The following is a 20,352-nucleotide window of genomic DNA, read 5'->3' as shown; positions in this document are numbered from 1 at the left end:
TGAATAATCAATAAAGTCTTACACACATCAAGATGGAGACTTTTGAGACATATATTGTTTCCTTTTTATTTTCTACTTGATTTTAAAATTTATGTGGAAGAATAAGTATGTGATAATGCCAAGAAAATTATTAAATAGAAGGCTGATGTGAGTAAAGATATTAAATATAGTAAAGATATATCCTTGTCTAGTCTCTTGCTGTGTACACATCATGTGTCCTTAGGCACATGTAGCATCATCCATACCATACCCGGCCCCTCAGTGCTGCTCAGAGAACCTCACAGTTGCCTTCATCAGCTCCCATTGCCATTCTCCTTCCTCCCAGCTACTATAAAACCTTTTCCACCTTCTTCAAAAATTATATTTGTCCACTTATTCCAAATAAGCCCCCAAATGCAATTCTCTTATATCATTCAAGTCATCAAGTATAAACTATATAATCTCATCATAAAATATAGAAATTCAAGTTTTATTACCTCCAGCTTTGACTTGTCATTGTATGGCTAAGCGTTCCTCCAAAGTTTGCATTTATGCAGATATTTTAAAGGAAAAATTGGAGAGGGAGACTTTTCTAGTAACGATGGAAGAATATATGACTCAGAGCATTTCATCCACAGTTCTCTACCATCAAAGAACTATGAACATTTATGTCTAAATTTGCAAAGGAAACTTGAAATCTGGCACAAATCCATAAGAATCTTTGATCTGTTAAATGATATCCTCTGTAGGGATACCCTCTATATATGTAAATGATATCCTCCTATAGTAGGAGTAGCCTGCACTCATACTAACCTAGTGCAAAATAACGTCTCACACTGTTTGTATAGAAACAACTCCACCCAGGAAAGTACATCCTCATTTTTGTCCCTCCCTCTCATAGCCTTCCTGTGCAAAGGGAGTGTGTATGTGGCTGTTAGCAAATGTTTCACTCTTACAAAAAGTGAATTAGTAAAAAAAAATTATGAGGATTTATTTTAACTGGGAGAATAAATAAAGCTATTTTAGTGTCAGGTAAGACCACTGGAGAAAAGAATAGCAGAGACTTGTAAGAGGAAAGTACATGAAGCTCATTGCTCACAGCTACAGTGCACTCAGGGAGGATGGGTAGTTGTCTCAGTCCTCTCTAGCCTACCCGTCCCCTATTGTCCCTCTGATCAGACACCAGCTTTCTTGGAACTTTCCATTCTCTCAGCTGGTGGGCAATGAACTGACCATACCTGAGCAGATGACTCCTGCATCCTCGCTATGATCGCAGTTGTGCTTCCCCCAGCCCCAGGAAGGGCACCTCCACACGTGGGACTCCCTTCCTGTGCACCTCAGGTAGTCCAGCCAAATGGGCCCTGATCCCGCCCCAAAGTAAGAAGAGACAGTGGCATGGAGGGCTTCCCCACAGTCCAGCTGCCTGCACACCACGCGGGCATCGTCCAGGTCCCAGCCTTTATGACAGATGGTGCCCCAGGAGCTCCCGTCAAGGATCTCCACTCTCCCGGCGCAGGGACCGCCCCCGTCCACCAGACGGAGCTGTCTGTTTCCTGAGGAGAGAGAAATGAGACAATGGGGCGTTGACCTGGGGAACGAAAAGGGTCTCTGTCCTGTGGGACCCTCACCTGAGCAGTAAGGGGCGCTCTCCTCTGAGGCTGCAGACCCTGCTGATTCTGACATGGAGTCATCGCACTGGGGCAGCCGCTGGATCTGGTTTCTTATAGCAATGGCAAGAGAATTAATAAGGTTGAAAAATAGGAGGAAAAAAAAACAGGAAATATTAAGTTGAAAACACTCTAGAGAGTAGTCTGAGACAGAAGGTGTTACAAGGACCAATCAGAGTTAACATTGTGATCTGTAGAGTTCTGCACAGTATCTGAGAAAGATTTACAGGAAATGTTGGTGTCTCTTCCCAGAACAGTTAAATGAGTTCAGAGTCACAGGAATGAGCTGGCAGCTGGATGGATTCCTTACAAACCACACACTTTGATGCCGTTGAGCTAAGAGTTAAAGAGGTTGGTTAAAGGGAGTGAGGTCAGGAACTGGCCTCATCAGATGCATCAGGTAGCAGCCATGAATCCTCTACCATTAGAATTCTTCTCCCTGGTACAGTTATTCAGAACTGAAAAACAAATGGATTCTAAGATGTCTTGGTTTACCCCAGAATATTTCATTTATGGTTCTAAGCTTCAGACTTCAGATCTGGATACTACTTTCAAAACAGGTGATGTCTTTGAGTGTATTGAAGAATTTTGCATGAGAGATGATGTCAGGTAACATTGATTGACACTGGCCAGATTCCACTGGGAATCAGAGAACGTTGCTTCTTCTCCCCCAAACATACAATCCCTCCTTGGACTTTGTGTCAAGAATCTCTGTTATTCAAATTTTGGAGCTGTGTGATCTTGAGGGGGAAATAGTGTGTATGTGGGCTTAGTCGCTTCAGTCGTGTCCGACTCTTTAAGACCCTATGAACTGTAGCCCTCCAGACTCCTCTGCCCATGGGATTCCCCAGGCAAGAATACTGGGGTGGGTTGCCATGCCCTCCTCCAGGGGATCTTCCTGGCCTAGCAATCTAACCAGTGTCTCCTGCATTGCAGGTGGATTCTTTACAGCTGAGCCACCAGTGAAGCCCTTCTGGTTCTATCACTGAGCAGAAATAGGTTATATTCCTGCTCTGAAAGCCCTTGAACAAATAATATTAACAGACTCACTGTATTCTTCTCTCCTTTTATACATAAAAGTGATATAAAGAAAGGTTAAACAATGCCTATCAGTGCTGCACTTTAAGTAAATAATGAAGTAGAGAATTAAACCTAAAATTTTCCACTTCCGTGGAGAATGGAGGAGTTCACAGCAGGCCAGTGTGTCTTGCTGGGTCTTGCTGGGTACAACTTAAAAAATTGGAAAATGTTTTTTAAGAAACAGTAAATGTATTTGACATTTGTTAACACAATATGGACTAAATATGCTAAAATTCTAAAGAGTGGAGATTATTTCAATGTTAGTCCAGGATCTATAGATTCTTTTTCTCTGTGGGAATTTGTCGATTCATTGCATAATTTGATGATTCAGAATCTGGGCTCAGGCAAGCAGAGGACTACTGTTGTGACAGGAAGCCAGCATAATTTGGGAGGTACCTGGTGCCGGAGTGACAAAATTAGAGTCTTGAGAGCCTCTCTCACACAGCAGGTTTTCTCCTCAAATATCTGCCCAGTATATAAGCTGTGAAGGACAGGAGGCTAAAGAACTACGTCAAAAGACTTGGAAAGCAGAGTCATTCTCATTCTCTTGGAATCTGAGCTACCAAAGAATCCAGGCTCTGAACTGAAATATCTGAAAGTCCATGTCACAGGGAGAGAGAAGTCAGAGGTGGACTGAATGCTACCAAAACTGCAACCCACACTTGTTACAGCTCAGTTTTAGGTTATATTTAGATGTTTGAGTGACATGCACCCCTTCTCCCTACCTGTCTAGCAAAACAAAGAGTAAATCTTTTCAGGTGTTAGGAAATGTTTCGGGAGTATCTTGCCTTTTCATATATAATTTATAGCACGCAATAAAGAAATGACATGACATTTGACAAGCTAGGATAACATGACAAATGATGAAAGTGAAAAAAGATAAGAGAATGCAAAGACACACATGATAGAATTTTGGACTTGGCAGATAAGGATTTTAACTATGATCAATGTATTTAGGGGAAAAGAGAGGAGAGAATAAACAGGTAAAAAGATGAAAAATTACCAAATAATCATTAATAAATTAAAATATCAAAGGAACCATTGCCAACCTTAAAAAGTGAATGAATAAGTTAAAAGAATTTTAGATAGAACTCAGAATACAGTGACTTAGAGGAGTCCTAATGTGTTCCCTGGTGGCTCAGATGGTAAAAGCATCTGCCTACAATGCAGGAGACCCAGGTTCGATCCCTGGGTCAGGAAGATCCCCTGGAGAAGAAAATGGCAACCCACTCCAGTACTCTTGCCTGGAAAATCCCATGGACGGAGAAGCCTGGTAAGCTACAATCCATGGCGTTGCAAAGAGTCAGACACAACTGAGCAACTTCACACTCACCTCTTTCAGAGGAGTCGTAAAGATGAGAGATGAGAAGGAGAAGAAAGAGGAAGAGGAGAGGGAAAAGAGATCCAGAGACAGAGAGACAGAACTTCAGAAGTAATATTCGAAGATATAATGATAGAGAATTTTTTAAAAAAATAAATGGAAGAGTATGAAACCGCCTTCCTAGTAAAGCTGCTAAAAATCAAAAGGAAAAAGGAAAATCTGGAATAATAACAGATATATTTAATACTAAAGGAAGGGGAAAAAAGGAGAGAAAATGGAACATAAAGCAGGTGGATCAATTAAGAAAACAAAGCGAAATTAAGGAAACAACTCCATTCACCATTGCAATGAAAAGAATAAAATACTTAGGACTAAATCTACCTAAAGAAACAAAAGACCTATATATAGAAAACTATAAAACACTGATAAAAGAAATAAAAGATGATGCAAATAGATGGAGAAATATGCTATGTTCATGGATCAGAAGAATCAATATAGTGAAAATGAGTATACTACTAAAAGCAATCTATATATTCAATGCAATCCCTATCAAGCTACCAATGGTATTCATAGAACAAATAATTTCACAATTTATATGGAAATACAAAAAACCTTGAATAGCCAAAGCAATCTTGAGAAAGAAGAATGGAACTGGAGGAATCAACTTCCCTGATTTTAGGCTATACCACAAAGCTACGGACAGAGGTGTATGACATTGTACAGGAGACAGGGATCAAGACCATGCCCAAGAAAAAGAAATGCAAAAAAGCAAAATGACTGTCTGAGGAGGCCTTACAAATAGTTGTGAAAAGAAGAGAAGTGAAAAGCAAAGGAGAAAAGGAAAGATATACCCATTTGAATGCAGAGTTCCAAAGAATAGAAAGGAGAGATAAGAAAGTCTTGTTCAACAATCAGTGCAAAGAAATAGAGGAAAACAATAGAATGGGAAAGACTAGAGATCTCTTCAAGAAAATTAGAGGTACCAAGGGAACATTTCATGCAAAGACGGGTTCAATAAAGGACAGATGGTATGGACCTAACAGAAACAGAAGATATTAAGAAGAGGTGGCAAGAATACACAGAAGAATGGTACAAAAAAGATCTTCACAACCCAGATAATCACGAAGGTGTGATCACTCACCTAGAGCCAGGCATCCTGGAATACGAAGTCAAGTGGGCCTTAGGAAGCATCATTACAAACAAAACTAGCGGAGGTGATGGAATTCCAGTTGAGCTATTTCAAATCCTAAAAGATGATGCTGTGGAAGTGCTGCACTCAATATGTCAACAAATTTGGAAAACTCAGCACTGGCCACAGGACTGGAAAAGGTCAGTTTTCATTTCAGTCCCTAAGAAAGGCAATGCCAAAGAATGCTCAAACTACCACACAATTGCACTCATCTCACACACTAGTAAAGTAATGCTCAAAATTCTCCAAGCTAGGCTTCAGCAATATGTGAACTGTGGAATTCCAGATGTTCAAGCTGATTTTGGAAAAGGCAGAGGAACCAGAGATCAAATTGCCAACATCAGCTGGCTCATCAAAAAAGCAAGAGAGTTCCAGAAAAACATCTAGTTCTGCTTTATTGACTACGCCAAAGCCTTTGACTATGTGGATCACAATAAACTGTGGAAAATTCTGAAAGAGATGGGAATATCAGACCACTTGACCTGCCTCTTGAGAAACCTGTATGCAGGTCAGGAAGCAACAGTTAAAACTGGACATAGAACAACAGATTGGTTCCAAATAGGAAAAGGAGTAAGTAAAGGCTGTATATTATCACCCTGCTTATTTAACTTATATGCAGAGTACATCATGAGAAATACTGGGCTGGAGGAAGCACAAGCTGGAATCAAGATTGCCGGGAGAAATATCAATAACCTCAGATATGCGGATGACACCACCCTTATGGCAGAAAGTGAAGAAGAACTAAAGAGCCTCTTGATGAAAGAGAAAGAGGAGAGTGAAAAAGTTGGCTTAAAACTCAACACTCAGAAAACTAAGATCATGGCATCTGGTCCCATCACTTCATGGCAAATAGATGGAGAAACAATAGAAACAGTGGCTGACTTTATATTTTGGGCTCCAAAATCACTGCAGATGGTGATTGCAGCCATGAAATTAGAAGACGCTTACTCCTTGGAAGGAAAGTTATGACCAACCTAGACAGCATAATAAAAAGCAGAGACATTACTTTGTCAAAACAGGTCCATCTTGTCAAGGCTATGGTTTTTCCAGTAGTTATGTATGGATGTGAGAGTTGGACTATTAAGAAAGCTGAGCACCGAAGAATTGATGCTTTTGAACTGTGGTGTTGGAGAAGACTCTTGAGAGTCCCTTGGACTGCAAGGAGATCCAACCAGTCCATCCTAAAGGAGATCAGTCCTGGGTGTTCATTGTTGTTGGTTTTTTTTTTTGCCTGTTAATTCTTTTATTAGTCTTTTTAATAATCTTTTATTAGTCTTTGTTAAGTCTTTTTGTGGGTTATCATTGCTTGATAACTTCTATGACTATGTAATGCCATATATCAACAAATATGTGTGTGGGGACAAATGACTGGGTGTTCATTGTAAGGACTGATGTTGAAGCTGAAACTCCAATACTTTAGCCACCTGATTCAAAGAACTGACTCATTTGAAAAGACCCTGATACTGGGAAAGATTGAGGGCAGGAGAAGAAGGGGACAACAGAGGATGAGATGGTTGGATGGCATCACTGATTCAATGGACATGAGTTTGGGTAAATTCCGGGAGTTGGTGATGGACAGGGAGGCCTGGCATGCTGCGGTTCATAGGGTCGCAATGAGTTGGACACTATTGAGTGACTGAACTGAACTGAACAAAACTACAGTCATCAAGAAAGTATGGTACTGGCACAAAGGCAGAAATATAGATCAATGGAAAAAAATAGAAAGTCCAGAGATAAATCCATGCACCTATGGACACCTTATCTTTGACAAAGGAGGCATGAATATACAATGGATATACAATGAATGAATATACAATCTCTTTAACAAGTGGTGCTGGGGAAACTGGTCAACCACCTGTAAAAGAATGAAACTAGAACACTTTCTAACACCATATACAAAAATAAACTCATGATTGATTAAAGATCTTAATGTAAGACCAGAAACTATAAAACTCCTAGAGGAAAACATAGGCAAAACACTCTCTGACATAAATCACAGCAGGATCCTCTATGACCCACCTCCCTGAGTAATGGAAATAAAAGCAAAAGTAAACAAATGGGACCTAATTAAACTAAAAGCTTTTGCACAACAAAAGAAATGATAAGCAAGGTGAAAAGACAGCCTTCAGAAGGGAAGAAAATAATAGCAAACAAAGCAACTGACAAAGAATTAATCTCAAAAATATACAAGCAGCCCATGCAGGTCAATTCCAGAAAAATAAACGAGCCAATCAAAAAATGGGCCAAAGAACTAAACAGACATTTCTCCAAAGAAGACATACAGATGGCTAACAAACACATGAAAAGGTGCTCAACATCACTCATTATCGGAGAAATTCAAATCAAAACCACAGTGAGGTACCATCTCACGTTGGTCAGAATGGCTGCTATCAGAAAGTCTACAAACAATAAATGCTGGAGAGGGTGAGGAGAAAAGGGAACCCTCTTACACTGTTGGTGGGAATGCAAACTAGTACAGTGACATGGAGAACAGTGTGGAGATTCCTTAAAAAACTGGAAGTAGAACTGCCATACGACCCAGCAATCCCACTGCTGGGCATACACACCGAGGAAACCAGAAGTGAAAGAGACACATGTACCCCATTGTTCATTGCAGCACTGTTTACAACAGCTGGTACAGGAAGCAGCCTAGATGCCCATCAGCAGACGAATGGATAAGAAAGCTGTGGTACATATATACAATGGAATATTACTCAGCTATTAAAAAGAACACATTTGAATCAATTCTAATGAGGTGGATGAAACTGGAGCCTATTATACAGAGGGAAGTAAGTCAGACAGAAAAACACCAATACAGTATATGAATGCATATATATGGAACTTAGTAAGATGTTAACAATGATCCTGAATGCAAGACAGCAAAAGAGATGCAGATATAAAGAACAGACTTTTGGACTCTGTGGGAGAAGGCGAGGGTCAGATGATTTGAGAGAATAGCAATGAAACATGTATATTACCGTATATGAAACAGATCACCAGTCCAAGTTCGATGGGCACTCAAACAGGGCACTCAAAGCTGGTGCACTGGGACAACCCTGAGGGAGGGGATGGGGAGGGAAGTGGGAGGGGTGTTCAGGATGGGAACACATGTACACCCGTGGCTGATTCGTGTCATTGTATGGCAAAAACCACTACAATATTGTAAAGTAATTAGCCTCCAATTAAAATAAGTAAATTAATTTCTTTAAAAAAGCAAATGGTAGATACCAACACATCAATATCAGTAATTGTATTTACAGTAAATAGATTAAGATAAAACAAAGTTGACACAGATGTTACTTGCATAATACTCACCTTATATTATGAAAGCAAAGAAAGGTTGAAAGTAAAATGATGGAAAAATGTATTAACTATAAGAAAACTGGAGTAGCTATATCAATGTCCCAGAAGGTGGACTTTAAGCCAAGATATACTAATTGAATTAAAATGGGAATTTTCATGATTATAATGAGATGCACCCTTAATAAAGATATTATAGACAACACAATTCAAGAAAGCTAATAAAATGTAGCTTTGAAATATACTTGACAGTTTGAAAAGAAGAAATAGACAAAATCACAATCAAAATTTGGGATTATTACCATATTTTTTTCAGTAGCATACAGACCAAACATACAAAAAACAAAGAATACAGTAGATGTAGAACAACATAATCAGCACATTTAACTAAGTAACATATAGAGCAGTGGACCCAGCAATGTAAGAGTTCACATTACTGTAAATGCACTAGGAACATTTATCAAATGATCATATAATAGGACAAAATCTTTTACTCTTTGAATCCATACAGAGTATTTACTCTGACCACAGTGGAATAAAATTAAGAATTAATAACAAAATATTTTTAGCCATCCCTATTTGGGGAAATTCAGCAACATTCTTCCAAAAAAACACCCGAATCTGGGAATAAATTTAAAACTTACAAAATATTATGAAATAATGATAATAACAATATGATGATAATGATAATAAACACAAAATAATGATATGATAATAAATTCTTCTAATGAAACTCCAGTAGTGCCTAAGGGAAATTTATACCCTAGATTTAGAGAAGAGGAAAGACTGAAAGTGAAAAAAATGTAAGCTCCCAATTGAGAAACTAGGAGATGAGAAAGCCTAAAGGATGTAGAATGTTGGGGTTAATTTTAAAAAGAATAGAAATTAATGGAAAAGAAGGTAAGCATAAGATAGAAAACGTAGAAAAAAGCCCTTTAAACATGGCTCATTGAAAATTGATGAACACTGAGCAATACTTAAGAAGAGTAGAGAGAAAATGAAGTTAACAATTCCAAGAATGAAAAGGGACATCACTATGAATTATACAGATTTTTTGGTCATAGTTTTTGTGCTGTTGTTTGTTTGATTTTTGGCTGTGCTGTGGCTAGTAGGATCGTAGTTCCCAGGTCAGGGATTGAACCTGGACCCATGACAGTGAAAGCCTAGAGATTTAACCCAAGGGTTACATAGTTTTATTAATACAGTTTACCCATTTAACATGGATAAGTACACAGAAAGTGTCAATATCTCCACAACCTTGCCAACACTTAAGTGTCTTTAAAAAAAAAAAAACAAAAACAGTCATTCTGACATGCTGCTGCTGCTGCTAAGTCGCTTCGGTCGTGTCCGACTCTGTGCGATCCCATAGGCAGCAGCCCACCAGGCTCCTCTGTCCACAGGATTCTCTAGGCAAGTATACCGGAGTGGGTTGCCATTTTTTTCCCCACATTCTGACATGTGTGAGGTGATATCTCTTTGTGTTTTTGATTTACATTTCCCTGATGATTGACAATGTCAAGCATTTTTTCATATACCCATTGGCCATTTCGGAGAAGGCAATGGCACCCCACTCCAGTACTCTTGCCTGGAGAATCCCATGGACGGAGGAGCCCGGTGGGCTACAGTCCATGGGGTCACTAAGAGTCAGACACGACTGAGTGACTTCACTTTCACTTTTCCCTTTCATGCATTGGAGAAGGAAATGGCAACCCGCTCCAGTATTCTTGCCTGGAGAATCCCAGGGACGGCGGAGCCTGGTGGGCTTCCGTCTATGGGGTCGCACAGAGTCGGACACGACTGAAGCGCCTAAACAGCAGCAGCAGCAGCAGCATTGGCCATTTGTATGTCTTTAAAGAAATGTCTATTCAAGTCCTTGGTCAATTTTTTAATTGAGTTATTAGGTTTTGGGTTTTTTTTTTTTTTTCTTGAGTTGCTGCTGCTGCTAAGTCGCTTCAGTCGTGTCCGACTCTTAGCGACCCCATGGGCTGTAGCCTACTGGGCTCCTCCGTCCATGGGATTTTCCAGGCAAGAGTACTGGAGTGGGGTGCCATTGCCTTCTCCGTCTTGAGTTGCAGGAGTTCCTTAATTTTTTGGAAATTAAAACCTTATATAATTTGTGCTAGCTTGTTTTTTCACTCTCTTAATGTCTCCTTTGGTTTGCAGAAGCTTCTCAGTTTGATATATTCCCACTTGTCTATTTTTGCTTTGCTGCCTGTACTTTTGATATCATATCCATGAAATCATGAAACAATGTGTTTTTATTTTGTGATGGGGCTAAGATATCACATATCTAAAACAAAATTCCTATCCGATGATGATGTTACACCATCACACATAGTAAAATAAATTCAGATAAATAAATTCAAAATAAGGTTTTGAATATTCTTTAGCAAAACTGCAAAATTACTTGCAGGAAATAAAACTTAATTCAATGTTATTTTGAGATGAAGAATGGCATTTGAAACTTTGCATTAAAGGCAGAAGTCAAAAAAGTAAAACATTATAGATTTGATCACATAACCCCCCATACACATATACAACATTAAAAATATATGTGAAAACTGGGGGAAATATTTACAAAAATATGTAAGAAAAACAAGAAGTGTTGTTTGCTTATAGAGAGTTCCTATAAATAAATAATAAATTTTAAAACACTTTAGAGAAAAATATTGATATGTAAGATATCTTAAAACAGTAATATAGGAAAGAAGATAACTTTTTGTATATAGTGTTTATTTGGATAAAAAAATGATGAATGCTCTTATGTCAAGACTATGAAGAAAATAATACTCTTTTTTTAATTAGTTATTTATTTGGTTGTGCTATGTCTTAGTTGCAGCATGAAAATTCTTACTTGTGGGATCTAGTTGTCTGACCAGGATTAGAACCCAGGTCCCCTGCATTGGGAGCACAGAGTCTTAGCCACTGGACCACCTAGGAAGTCCCCAAAATAATACCCTTTTAATTCCGTTAATGTTGCTGAGAATATTGAAAACTACTGTGCTGGACAGTTAGGCAATACATATAGAGGGAAGCCTTTAAATTGGCTATCTTGAGGAAAAAATAACAGCGTTTCTATTAAGTCAATGTAGATGTTCATAAGAACTTTATCACAGCATTGTATTTGAAAATATTAATGTACAACAAATAGGACTAGATAAATAAGTTATGATTCAATGATATGGGATGACTGAAATACTGGCAACCATACAAATGGCATAGAAGATATTTTAATGAACAAAAAGAAATTTAAAATATATTATTTTGAAAGTGGATATAAAATGGTATTGGAAGAAAAGCTATGACCAACCTAGACAGCATATTAAAAAGCAGAGACATTACTTTGCCAACAAAGGTCTGTCTAGTCAAGGATACGGTTTTTCCAGTAGTCATGTATGGATGTGAGAGTTGGACTATAAAGAAAACTGAGCACCTAAGAATTGATGCTTTTGAACTGTGGTGCTGGAGAAGACTCTTTTTTTTTTTTTTTTTTGGAGAAGACTCTTGAGAGTCCCTTGGACTCCAAGAAGATCCAATCAGTCCTTTCTAAAGGAAATCAGTCCTGAATATTCATTGGAAGGACTGATGTTGAAGCTGAAACTCCAATACTTTGGCCATCTGATGCGAAGAACTGACTCATTGGAAAAGACCCAGATGCTGGGAAAGATTGAAGGCGGGAGGAGAAGGGGATGACAGAGGATGAGATGATTGGATGGCATCACTGACTCTATGGACATGAGTTTGAGTAAGCTTTGAGAGCTGGTGATGGACAGGGAAGGTTGGCGTGCTGCAGTCTATGCAGTCACAAAGATTCGGACACTGAACTGAACTGATGATCCAGCCAAGTGTGTGTGTGTGTGTGTGTGTGTGTGTGTGTGTGTGTGTGTGTGTGTGTGTAGGTACTGAGGTTTAATGCAGAGATTGTGTTCAGAAAGAATGTAAAGGGAGCTGGTATATCCTGCCTTGTACTTTAGAGACAAGTGCAAGCTCAGAAAATATTTAATGCTCTTTGGAACGATCACACCAAAGTTGAAATTGACAAGTATAGGGGGCAAACTCATGTGAACTGAGTTTCTTAGTATGTGAATATGTGCTTTAATAATATGATCCTACAGAGCGTTCTCTCTGAGGAAGCATGCTTGTTGGAGTGAACTGTGATTTCTCCTTAGCCTAATGAGAAATTCCTTCATTGTTCTCATAGCTGGAGAGGCCAAAATGGAATCAGAGAGCCAATTTTATATTACATTCAGAGAGTCTACCTCTATTCTTAACAGCCTGCAAAGCCTGAAAAAATGACAACCACCATTATAATATGTCCCAAACCCAAGTAACTGGAAGTTTTGTTTTGGGGGGGGGTTAAGATTTTTTTTTGATGTGGATCTATTACAATATTCCTGTTGCTATGTTCTGGGTTTGTTTTTTTTTTTTTGGCTGTGAGGTATGTGAGATCTTAACTCCCCAGTTGGGGATCAAACCTGCACCCCTTGCATTGGAAGATGAAATCTTAACGCCAGGCAAGTCCCCAACTAGAAGTTGAAAGAAATATAACAAGGGAGTGAAGAGCAGAGCTGCTTGCTCCTTTGGGAAGGAGTAGAGTTTCCCAAAGAAGAGAGACAGAGACTTCTGACGGGAGGCAGGGCGGAGCGGGGGGTGGGGGTGGGGCTTGAAATAAGGAGGGAATGTGGGATCAGAAAGGGATGGAGAGATGAGCTTTGCTAAAGCAGCCAGGACCAAGGGCTAATCTTGAAAAGCTGATTTCCAGGCATGTGACTAGCTCATTCTAATTTAAGGAACTCAAAGCAGGTATCTTGGACTCTCCTGATTTAAGGGCACAGTGAAGACCAACTTTCATACAGCGTCTGTGGGAATGACAAGTGAGAATATTCACCACAGGGACATTCACAAACACAGAGTTTTTGCTAAATATCTGATCCATTAAGATGTCACATAACAAGCTTGTGCTCCCCACTGAGACAGGGAAAAACTGACCTGCCTCAGTGGGGAACATTGTCAAATCTCTAAGACTAAATCCCTCTTCTGCCTTCAATGCATCAGTCCATTGATGACACCTACATTTGGTGTTAGTTTTTTTCCTTTGCAGAGCAGGGTTGGAGGACTACTGATCCAAGAGGTAGAAAGGGAAAATATTACAGGCAAGAAGACAGAGTTCTGCCGAATCCTATGCTGGGGAAAGACTTCAGAAAAGCAGAAAAACGCCTGAGCTGCAGGTTGCTTGTGGGGAAGAAAAAGAAACTCAGAGTTAGAATGTAAGTGCAGGGTTATCCGGAGGTGTGATTACAGTTTCTACTGAGAGGGCTTTCCTCATAGAAAGGAAGAGTTCCATATTTGCCCTCACCGTATATACATACACACATATCATCACCACCATTACCGTTGCTACCACCAAAGCCAGCAGTCTGGCTTAGAGAGTGTGAGTTCTATGGAAAGTGAAGTGAAAGTGTTAGTCATTCAGTCATGTCCAACTCTTTGCGACCCCATGGACTGTAGCCCACCAGGTTCCTCTGTCCATGGAATTCTCCAGGCAAGAATACTGGAATGAGTTGCCATTTCCTATTCCAGGGGATCTTCCCATCTCAGGGATCAAACCCAGGTCTCCTGCACTGCAGGCAGATTCTTTACCATCTGTGCCACCAGGCAAGTTCTATGGACTCCAACCTAAAAAATCAACTTCCACTGGGCAGATTTATTTCTGTTCACACATTTAGCCTATACACACTCTTCCAATTCACCTTTACCCACTCCCTTCTCTCACATATACAGATGTATACACACACATATACATATACACACACATGCACACACCTATGTATGTTGTTGTTTAGTCATTAAGTCATGTCTGACTCTTTGTGACCCCATGAACTATAGCCCACCAGGCTCCTCTATCCATGGTATTTCCCAGGCAAGAACACTGGAGTGAGTGTTCTTAGGGGAACTTAGAAGTTCCCTTCTTTAGGGGATCTTACCAACCCAGGGATCAAACCTGCATCTCCTGCATTGGCAGGTAGATTCTTTACCACTGAGCCACTGGGAAGTCCACACATATGTATGCATACACTCAAAGCATACATACATAAACACACATGTGCACACATACACATGTCCACTGTCTAAAAGATCAGAAATACTAAACTAGTGGGGAGAGACATAATATAAAGTATGAGAAGGACAGATCAGAGACCCAGACAGAGGCAGTCCCTCAGCCATAATCCATTAGAGGAAAACTGAGAAGTGGTCAGACAATTTCTGAGCTGTTAGGTGTACCTGGGGAGGGCTAAAAACACAGAGTTAGGTCTGTGATTAGAATTTATATCTCTGCAGCATATTACTGCTTAACTTGAAAAACTGAGCCCCAAGGGAGAAAAATCAGCACTCACTGTCACTAAGGATCACATTTGGTCAAAACCAAATGGTCAACAAATAGAAAGGTATTGTCCTTACTGTCTCACAGATCATTCCCCTAGAATATTATGGCTAATCCAGTGTGTCTGCTGAATTTAAGAACACTTACCTTGAGCACGTGATAGGACACTAAAGAGCAGACAGACAAGTCCCTGGAGAAAGCAGTGTCCGTTCATGGTTCTCTGATCCTCTCGTCTTTGGGTAACAGCTTCAGTTTCCCCAAACTACACGAGGAGTCCTCTGGGCCCTTAATGGAGGCCCTTAGAGCTGGAAGGGGTTCTTATAATCCCATCCCCTGACACTGCCATCTTCCGAGCCAATAGAAGTGCTTTTTAACATCTTCTCTGCCATCAGACGCTATATGAAAGGAAACTTTCTGAAGTTCAAACACCAATTAGATGCTGAATCTTGAATATCTCCTTATATGAGATACAAGGTTATCTGACGTCAGGTGTCATTCTATTCGTTAAGCTGATACAGAAAAGCTATGTTAAAAAAAAATGGCTTTCTTTTTCTCCATGCCAGATGTCCGGCTCAATGGCTGGTTCAGCTCAGCTGGTGGAATCAGTCAGAAACACTGTTTCTGGGTCAGTTCTACCTCTTCTGCTGCTGCTGCTGCTAAGTCGCTTCAGTCGTGTCCGACTCTGTGTGACCCCATAGACGGAAGCCCACCAGGCTCCCCCATCCCTGGGATTCTCCAGGCAAGAACACTGGAGTAGGTTGCCATTTCCTTCTCCAATGCGTGAAAGTGAAAAGGGAAAGTGAAGTCGCTTAGTCGTGTCCGACTCTTAGTGACCCCATGGATGGAAAGTCCTCCATCCATGGGATTTTCCAGGCAAGAGTACTGGAGTGGGGCGCCATTGCCTTCTCCTCTATCTGCTCTACCTCCTCACAAACCCTGGGAAAGATGAGTTTTGTTTCATTGGGAGGAGGTCTGCAGTGTCAAGTGACTGACATATTGTGGCTGCAAAGAAACTAAGTAACTAATGGAGAGAACAAAAGGTCATGTGAGCACAAAATTGGGATAATAAAGGTGAAAAATTCTTAAGTAAATGAAAAAAAAAGGTGAGATGAACATCAAGGGGACCAGATTATTGGCTTCATAGGGTGAGTCTTCCCCCGCTTCCATTTCTCATTAGTGAGTGGAAGCCTTGTAAAGATCCAGGGCTCCAGAGACTCCTGAACAGGCCTGCCCTTTTCCTGAAAACCAGTATGCCTCTCCTATTCTCCATCTCAAGGATAGTCTTCTCTTCTCTGCATTGAATCAGTTGTGACCTCATTTCATCCTGAAGAATCAACTTCAGCCCCCAGTCTCCCCAAAAGTCCTGCTTACAACTATCTTCTTGGAGCCTGATGAAGCTTGCTCTGCTCCTAAGACAAAATTTCTTCAATAAATGTAGAGCTATTTTTCTTCTTGATTTTGTTTCGATAGTGTGTTTTTTTAAGAAATTTATCCACTTTATCTAAACTGTTAAGTTTATTAGTATATAATTGTTCATAGTATATTTTCATTATCGTTATAAGGTCTGTTGAATCTGAATGATTACTTTCATTTTTGATATTGATCTTTTGTTTCCTTTTTAAAAATTATTTTTCCTTTGATTTGGTCAATTTTACTAATTTTTGAAAACCCAACTTTTACTTTGCTACTGTTTTCTTTTATTTTTTCTAGACATTTATCTAATTTTTTAAATTTCTTTCTACTTGTTTTGGTTTCAGTTTGCTTAACCGTGGTGCTGGAGAAGACTCTTCAGAGTTCCTTGGACTGCAAGATCAAACCAGTCAATCCTAAAGGAAATCAACCCTGAATATCCATTGGAAAGACTGATGTTGAAGCTGAAACGCCAGTACTTTGGCCACCTGATGCAAAGAGCTGATCATTGGAAAAGACCCTGATGCTGGGGAAGATTGAAGGCAGAAAGAGAAGGGGGTGACAGAGGATGAGATGGTTGGATGGCATCACCAACTCGATGGACATGAGTTTGAGCAAGCTCCAGGAGATGGTGATAGACAGGGAGGCCTGGTGTGCTGCAGTCCATAGGGTCGCAAAGAGTCAGACATGACTGAGTGACTGAAGAACAACAGCTTCCTAAGATTAATCATTAATATTTTGATCTTTTCTTATTTTCTTTTTTTGGCCATGCCAAGCAGCATACAGGTTTTAGTTCCCCTACCAGGGCTCAAATTCATGTCCTCTGCAGTGAAAGCATGGGGTCTTAACCACTGGACAGCCATGGAAATCCCTCTTTTCTTATTTTTAATATAGGTATTTAAAACTAGCAATTTCCTCTAAGAAAAGCTTTAGCAGCCTCTCACAATTTTGAATATATTTTCTTTTCACTATCATTTAATTCAAGGTATTTCCTAAAAATGCTTGTGATATATTCTCTATTTTTGGATAATTTTTTTTATATATTTTAACATTTCCTACTATTTATGGAATTTCTAAGTATATAATTTTTTGAACTTGTTTTTTATTGATCAAAAATGCAAGAAGTAGCAAGCATTGGTGAGGATGTGAAGAAAAGACAACCCTCATACATTGTTGGTGGGAATGTAAATTGGTGCAGCCACTTTGGAAAACAGAATGGAGATTCTTCAGAATTTGCTACATTGTCAGAGTGATGGAGATGCCTGTTGACCCAGTAGCTGAAACCAGCTTTGACATGATACTGTGCAAAGATGAGACTTCCTTTCCATGGCAAAATACATATACCCTAAATCAATCACACAAATCAATTATCAGTGTATGGTTACCCATGATATACCCAACAGTAAGAATACACAAATCCAAGAATCAGTGGAAATTGGAATGATTGTGTTTTTATTCTCAAGGTCCACTTGAGGAATTTGGGCTTCTCATATTCCAAGTCTAGGCTTTCTGGATTTAGCTCTGGTTCACAGAAGGAAAAGTGATTTTACCAGGGGACACAGTAAATGTCACCTTAAATTTTAAGCCATGACTGCTTCCCAGTCACCCTAGGATCTTCATGGCAAATTACCAACAAGCAAATAAACAGTAAGCTCTTTTCAATGCTAGAGTACCCTAAACATCAGAAGGAGAATTGCTGCATGACAGGTGTAGGCAAAAACCTATTTGAAACCCAGGTAATCTATTTTGGATCTCTCGGCACTCCCTTGCCCCATTCTGATAATAAATATAAGTGCACCAACCACAGCCTTACAAGTGTATAGCGGCCAGGATTTCAGACCTCTCAGGGTGAGGGTGTGGACCACTCTACCAAGTAAGCTGCCTAGACTAGCAGAGGTGCTAATACACGGTGAAGGAAATCTAGAACGTGGTAAGTGAGGGAAATGATGATCTAGAGTTGTGGACACAACACCCAACTACAGTGGTGGGGTCTGTAGCTTGTCTTAACTAACCTTCCTCTTGCAAGTTACCCCAGAAAAAGAAGAAGCATAGAAAAATCCAACAAGAATAAACTCTCAGAATTTAATGTAAAATATGTACTTAACTTGGGCTTCCCAGTTGGTGCAGTGGTAAAGAATCCACCTGCCAATGCAGGAGATGCAGGAGATGCAGGCTGGATCCCTGGGTTGGGAAGATCGCCTTGAGGAAATGACAACCTACTCCAGTATTCTTGCTTGGGAAATCCCATGGACAGAGGGGCCTGGCAGGCTACAGTCCAGGGGGTTGCAAAGAGTCAGATGCTACTGAGTACACTCACACAACATACTTAAGTTAGATAATGAAGTAAATGAATTAAAGGTACAAAAACGAATGAGCAGTAGGAAAGGATGGATGCCATGGTATGACCTTCTGCCTGCCTGAAGCACTTGCTTCCCAGGAGCTATGGGTGATGGTGGCTGTTCCTTTCTTGGGGAGCATCCTCATTCAATGACACTTTAGTACACAAATATATAAATTCAACCCCTTTCCCTCCACTTAAGACAAATATAAAGGACCACTCCAGCTCACCATGGGGTTAACTGAGCCTTTGTGTGAACTGCAGGATAGTTCAACTTCTCCCTCTGTTCAGTCTGCCTCCTTTAGTTTCTGTGCCAGGGCAGAGAGTCCCCCCCAGAGGCCAGCACTTGTTACTGTAAGAAGACAGCAAAGGAGAAAAGGATGCTACAGTGAAGTGTAGTGGAGAGGCCTGAGCTCTGGCTTGAAACTCTGTACAGGAGAGTTAGTTTTAAAAGCTTGGAGGATGAGGTATGTACTGGGTTGAATAGTGCCCCCCAACACCCATTCATGTCCAACAAGAACTTTTGAATGTGACCTTATTTAGAAATAGTGTCTTTGTAGATGTAATCACAAAGAAGATCAAGCCAGTCAATCCTAAAGGAAATCAACCCTGAATATTCATTGGAAGGTCTGATGCTGAAGCTTCAGTACTTTGACCACCTGATGTGAAGAGCCAACTCATTGGTAAAGACCCTGATGCTGGAAAAGATTAAGGGCAGGAAGAGAAGGGGGCAACAGAGGATGAGATTGTTGGATGGCATCACCGACTCAATGGACATGCATTTGAGCAAACTCCGGGAGATGGTGAAGGACAGGGAAGCCTGGTGTGCTGTAGTCCATGGGGTCACAAAGAGTCGGACACAACCTAGAGACTGAACAACAAGGTGAAATCAAGTTCAGGTGAGATTTTACTGGATTAGTGTGGGTCTTAACCCAGCGACTAATGTCCTTAAAATAAAAGGGACATTTAGACACAGACATAGAGAGAAGACACCAAGTGAAAACAAGAGACACAGAACACTCCATGTGATGATGGAGGCAGAGGTTAAAGTGGAGTATCTGTAAACCAAGGAATGTCAAGGATTGTTGATAAACACCAGAGACTGGAAGAGGCAAGGAAGGACCCTCCCCGAAAAGCTCCAGGAGTAGCACAACCCTGTTTACACCCTGACTTTGGTTTTCTAGCCTCCAGATCTGTGAGAAAATAAATTTCTGTTTAAAGTTATTAATTTCTTACAGTAGCTATAGGAAACAGGGTAGCAATGCAAAAAGTTTTTTTTTTTTCAAGAACTGTTTCAGGGGCTTCCCTGGTGTCTCAGTGGTAAAGAATCCATCTTCCAATGCAGGAGACATGGGTTCAATCCCTGGTCTGGGAAGATCTCACATGCAATGGAGCAACTAAGCCCACATACCCAAGCAACTAAGACTGTTGAGCCTGTGCTCTAGAGTCTGGGAGCTGCAACTACTGAAGCCTGAGCACCCTAGAGCCTGTGCTCTGCAACAAGAGAAGCCACCTCAAAGAGAAGCCCGCACACCTCAAGGAAGAGTAGACACCGAACTCCACAACTAGAGAAATGCCCAAACAGCAATGTAGACCCAGGACAGCCAAAATAAAAAAAAAAATTAATTAAGAAGTATTTCTATGGACTGTAAATGTTCTAACACTGGGTGAGGCCATGGCCTGAAC

The 20,352-nt window shown here is 40.3% G+C and overlaps 1 protein-coding gene and 1 non-coding gene across 4 annotated transcripts in view; one reads left to right on the top strand and one right to left on the bottom strand.

The window, feature by feature from the left end:
• The window catches only part of CD163 (CD163 molecule), a 117,783-nt gene that overhangs the window by 37,140 nt on the left and 60,291 nt on the right, over positions 1-20,352 (bottom strand). Inside the window, exons 1-2 of one of the 3 annotated variants that reach the window (XM_081587966.1) lie at positions 15,066-15,213; positions 1,218-1,532 (exon numbers count right to left, since the gene is read on the bottom strand). In XM_081587966.1, the coding sequence (XP_081444092.1) occupies positions 1,218-1,532; positions 15,066-15,132 (382 nt within the window). In that variant the 5' untranslated portion in view covers positions 15,133-15,213. Of the gene's footprint in view, positions 1-1,217; positions 1,533-1,607; positions 1,695-15,065; positions 15,214-20,352 lie in introns of those variants that run through there. The other 2 variants (XM_081587967.1, XM_081587962.1) reach the window with 2 other exon arrangements.
• TRNAC-ACA (transfer RNA cysteine (anticodon ACA)) lies at positions 3,854-3,927 on the top strand. Its single transcript has one exon. It is a non-coding gene; the product is annotated as a tRNA-Cys (tRNA).

The sequence above is a fragment of the Giraffa tippelskirchi genome, chromosome 4 (assembly GCF_054371585.1).
Source record: "Giraffa tippelskirchi isolate mGirTip1 chromosome 4, T2T-mGirTip1v1.2.pri, whole genome shotgun sequence".
Lineage (NCBI taxonomy): Eukaryota > Metazoa > Chordata > Mammalia > Artiodactyla > Giraffidae > Giraffa > Giraffa tippelskirchi.
The sequence above is the reverse complement of the archived record's forward strand: the minus strand, read 5'-3'. Positions and strand labels throughout refer to the sequence as shown.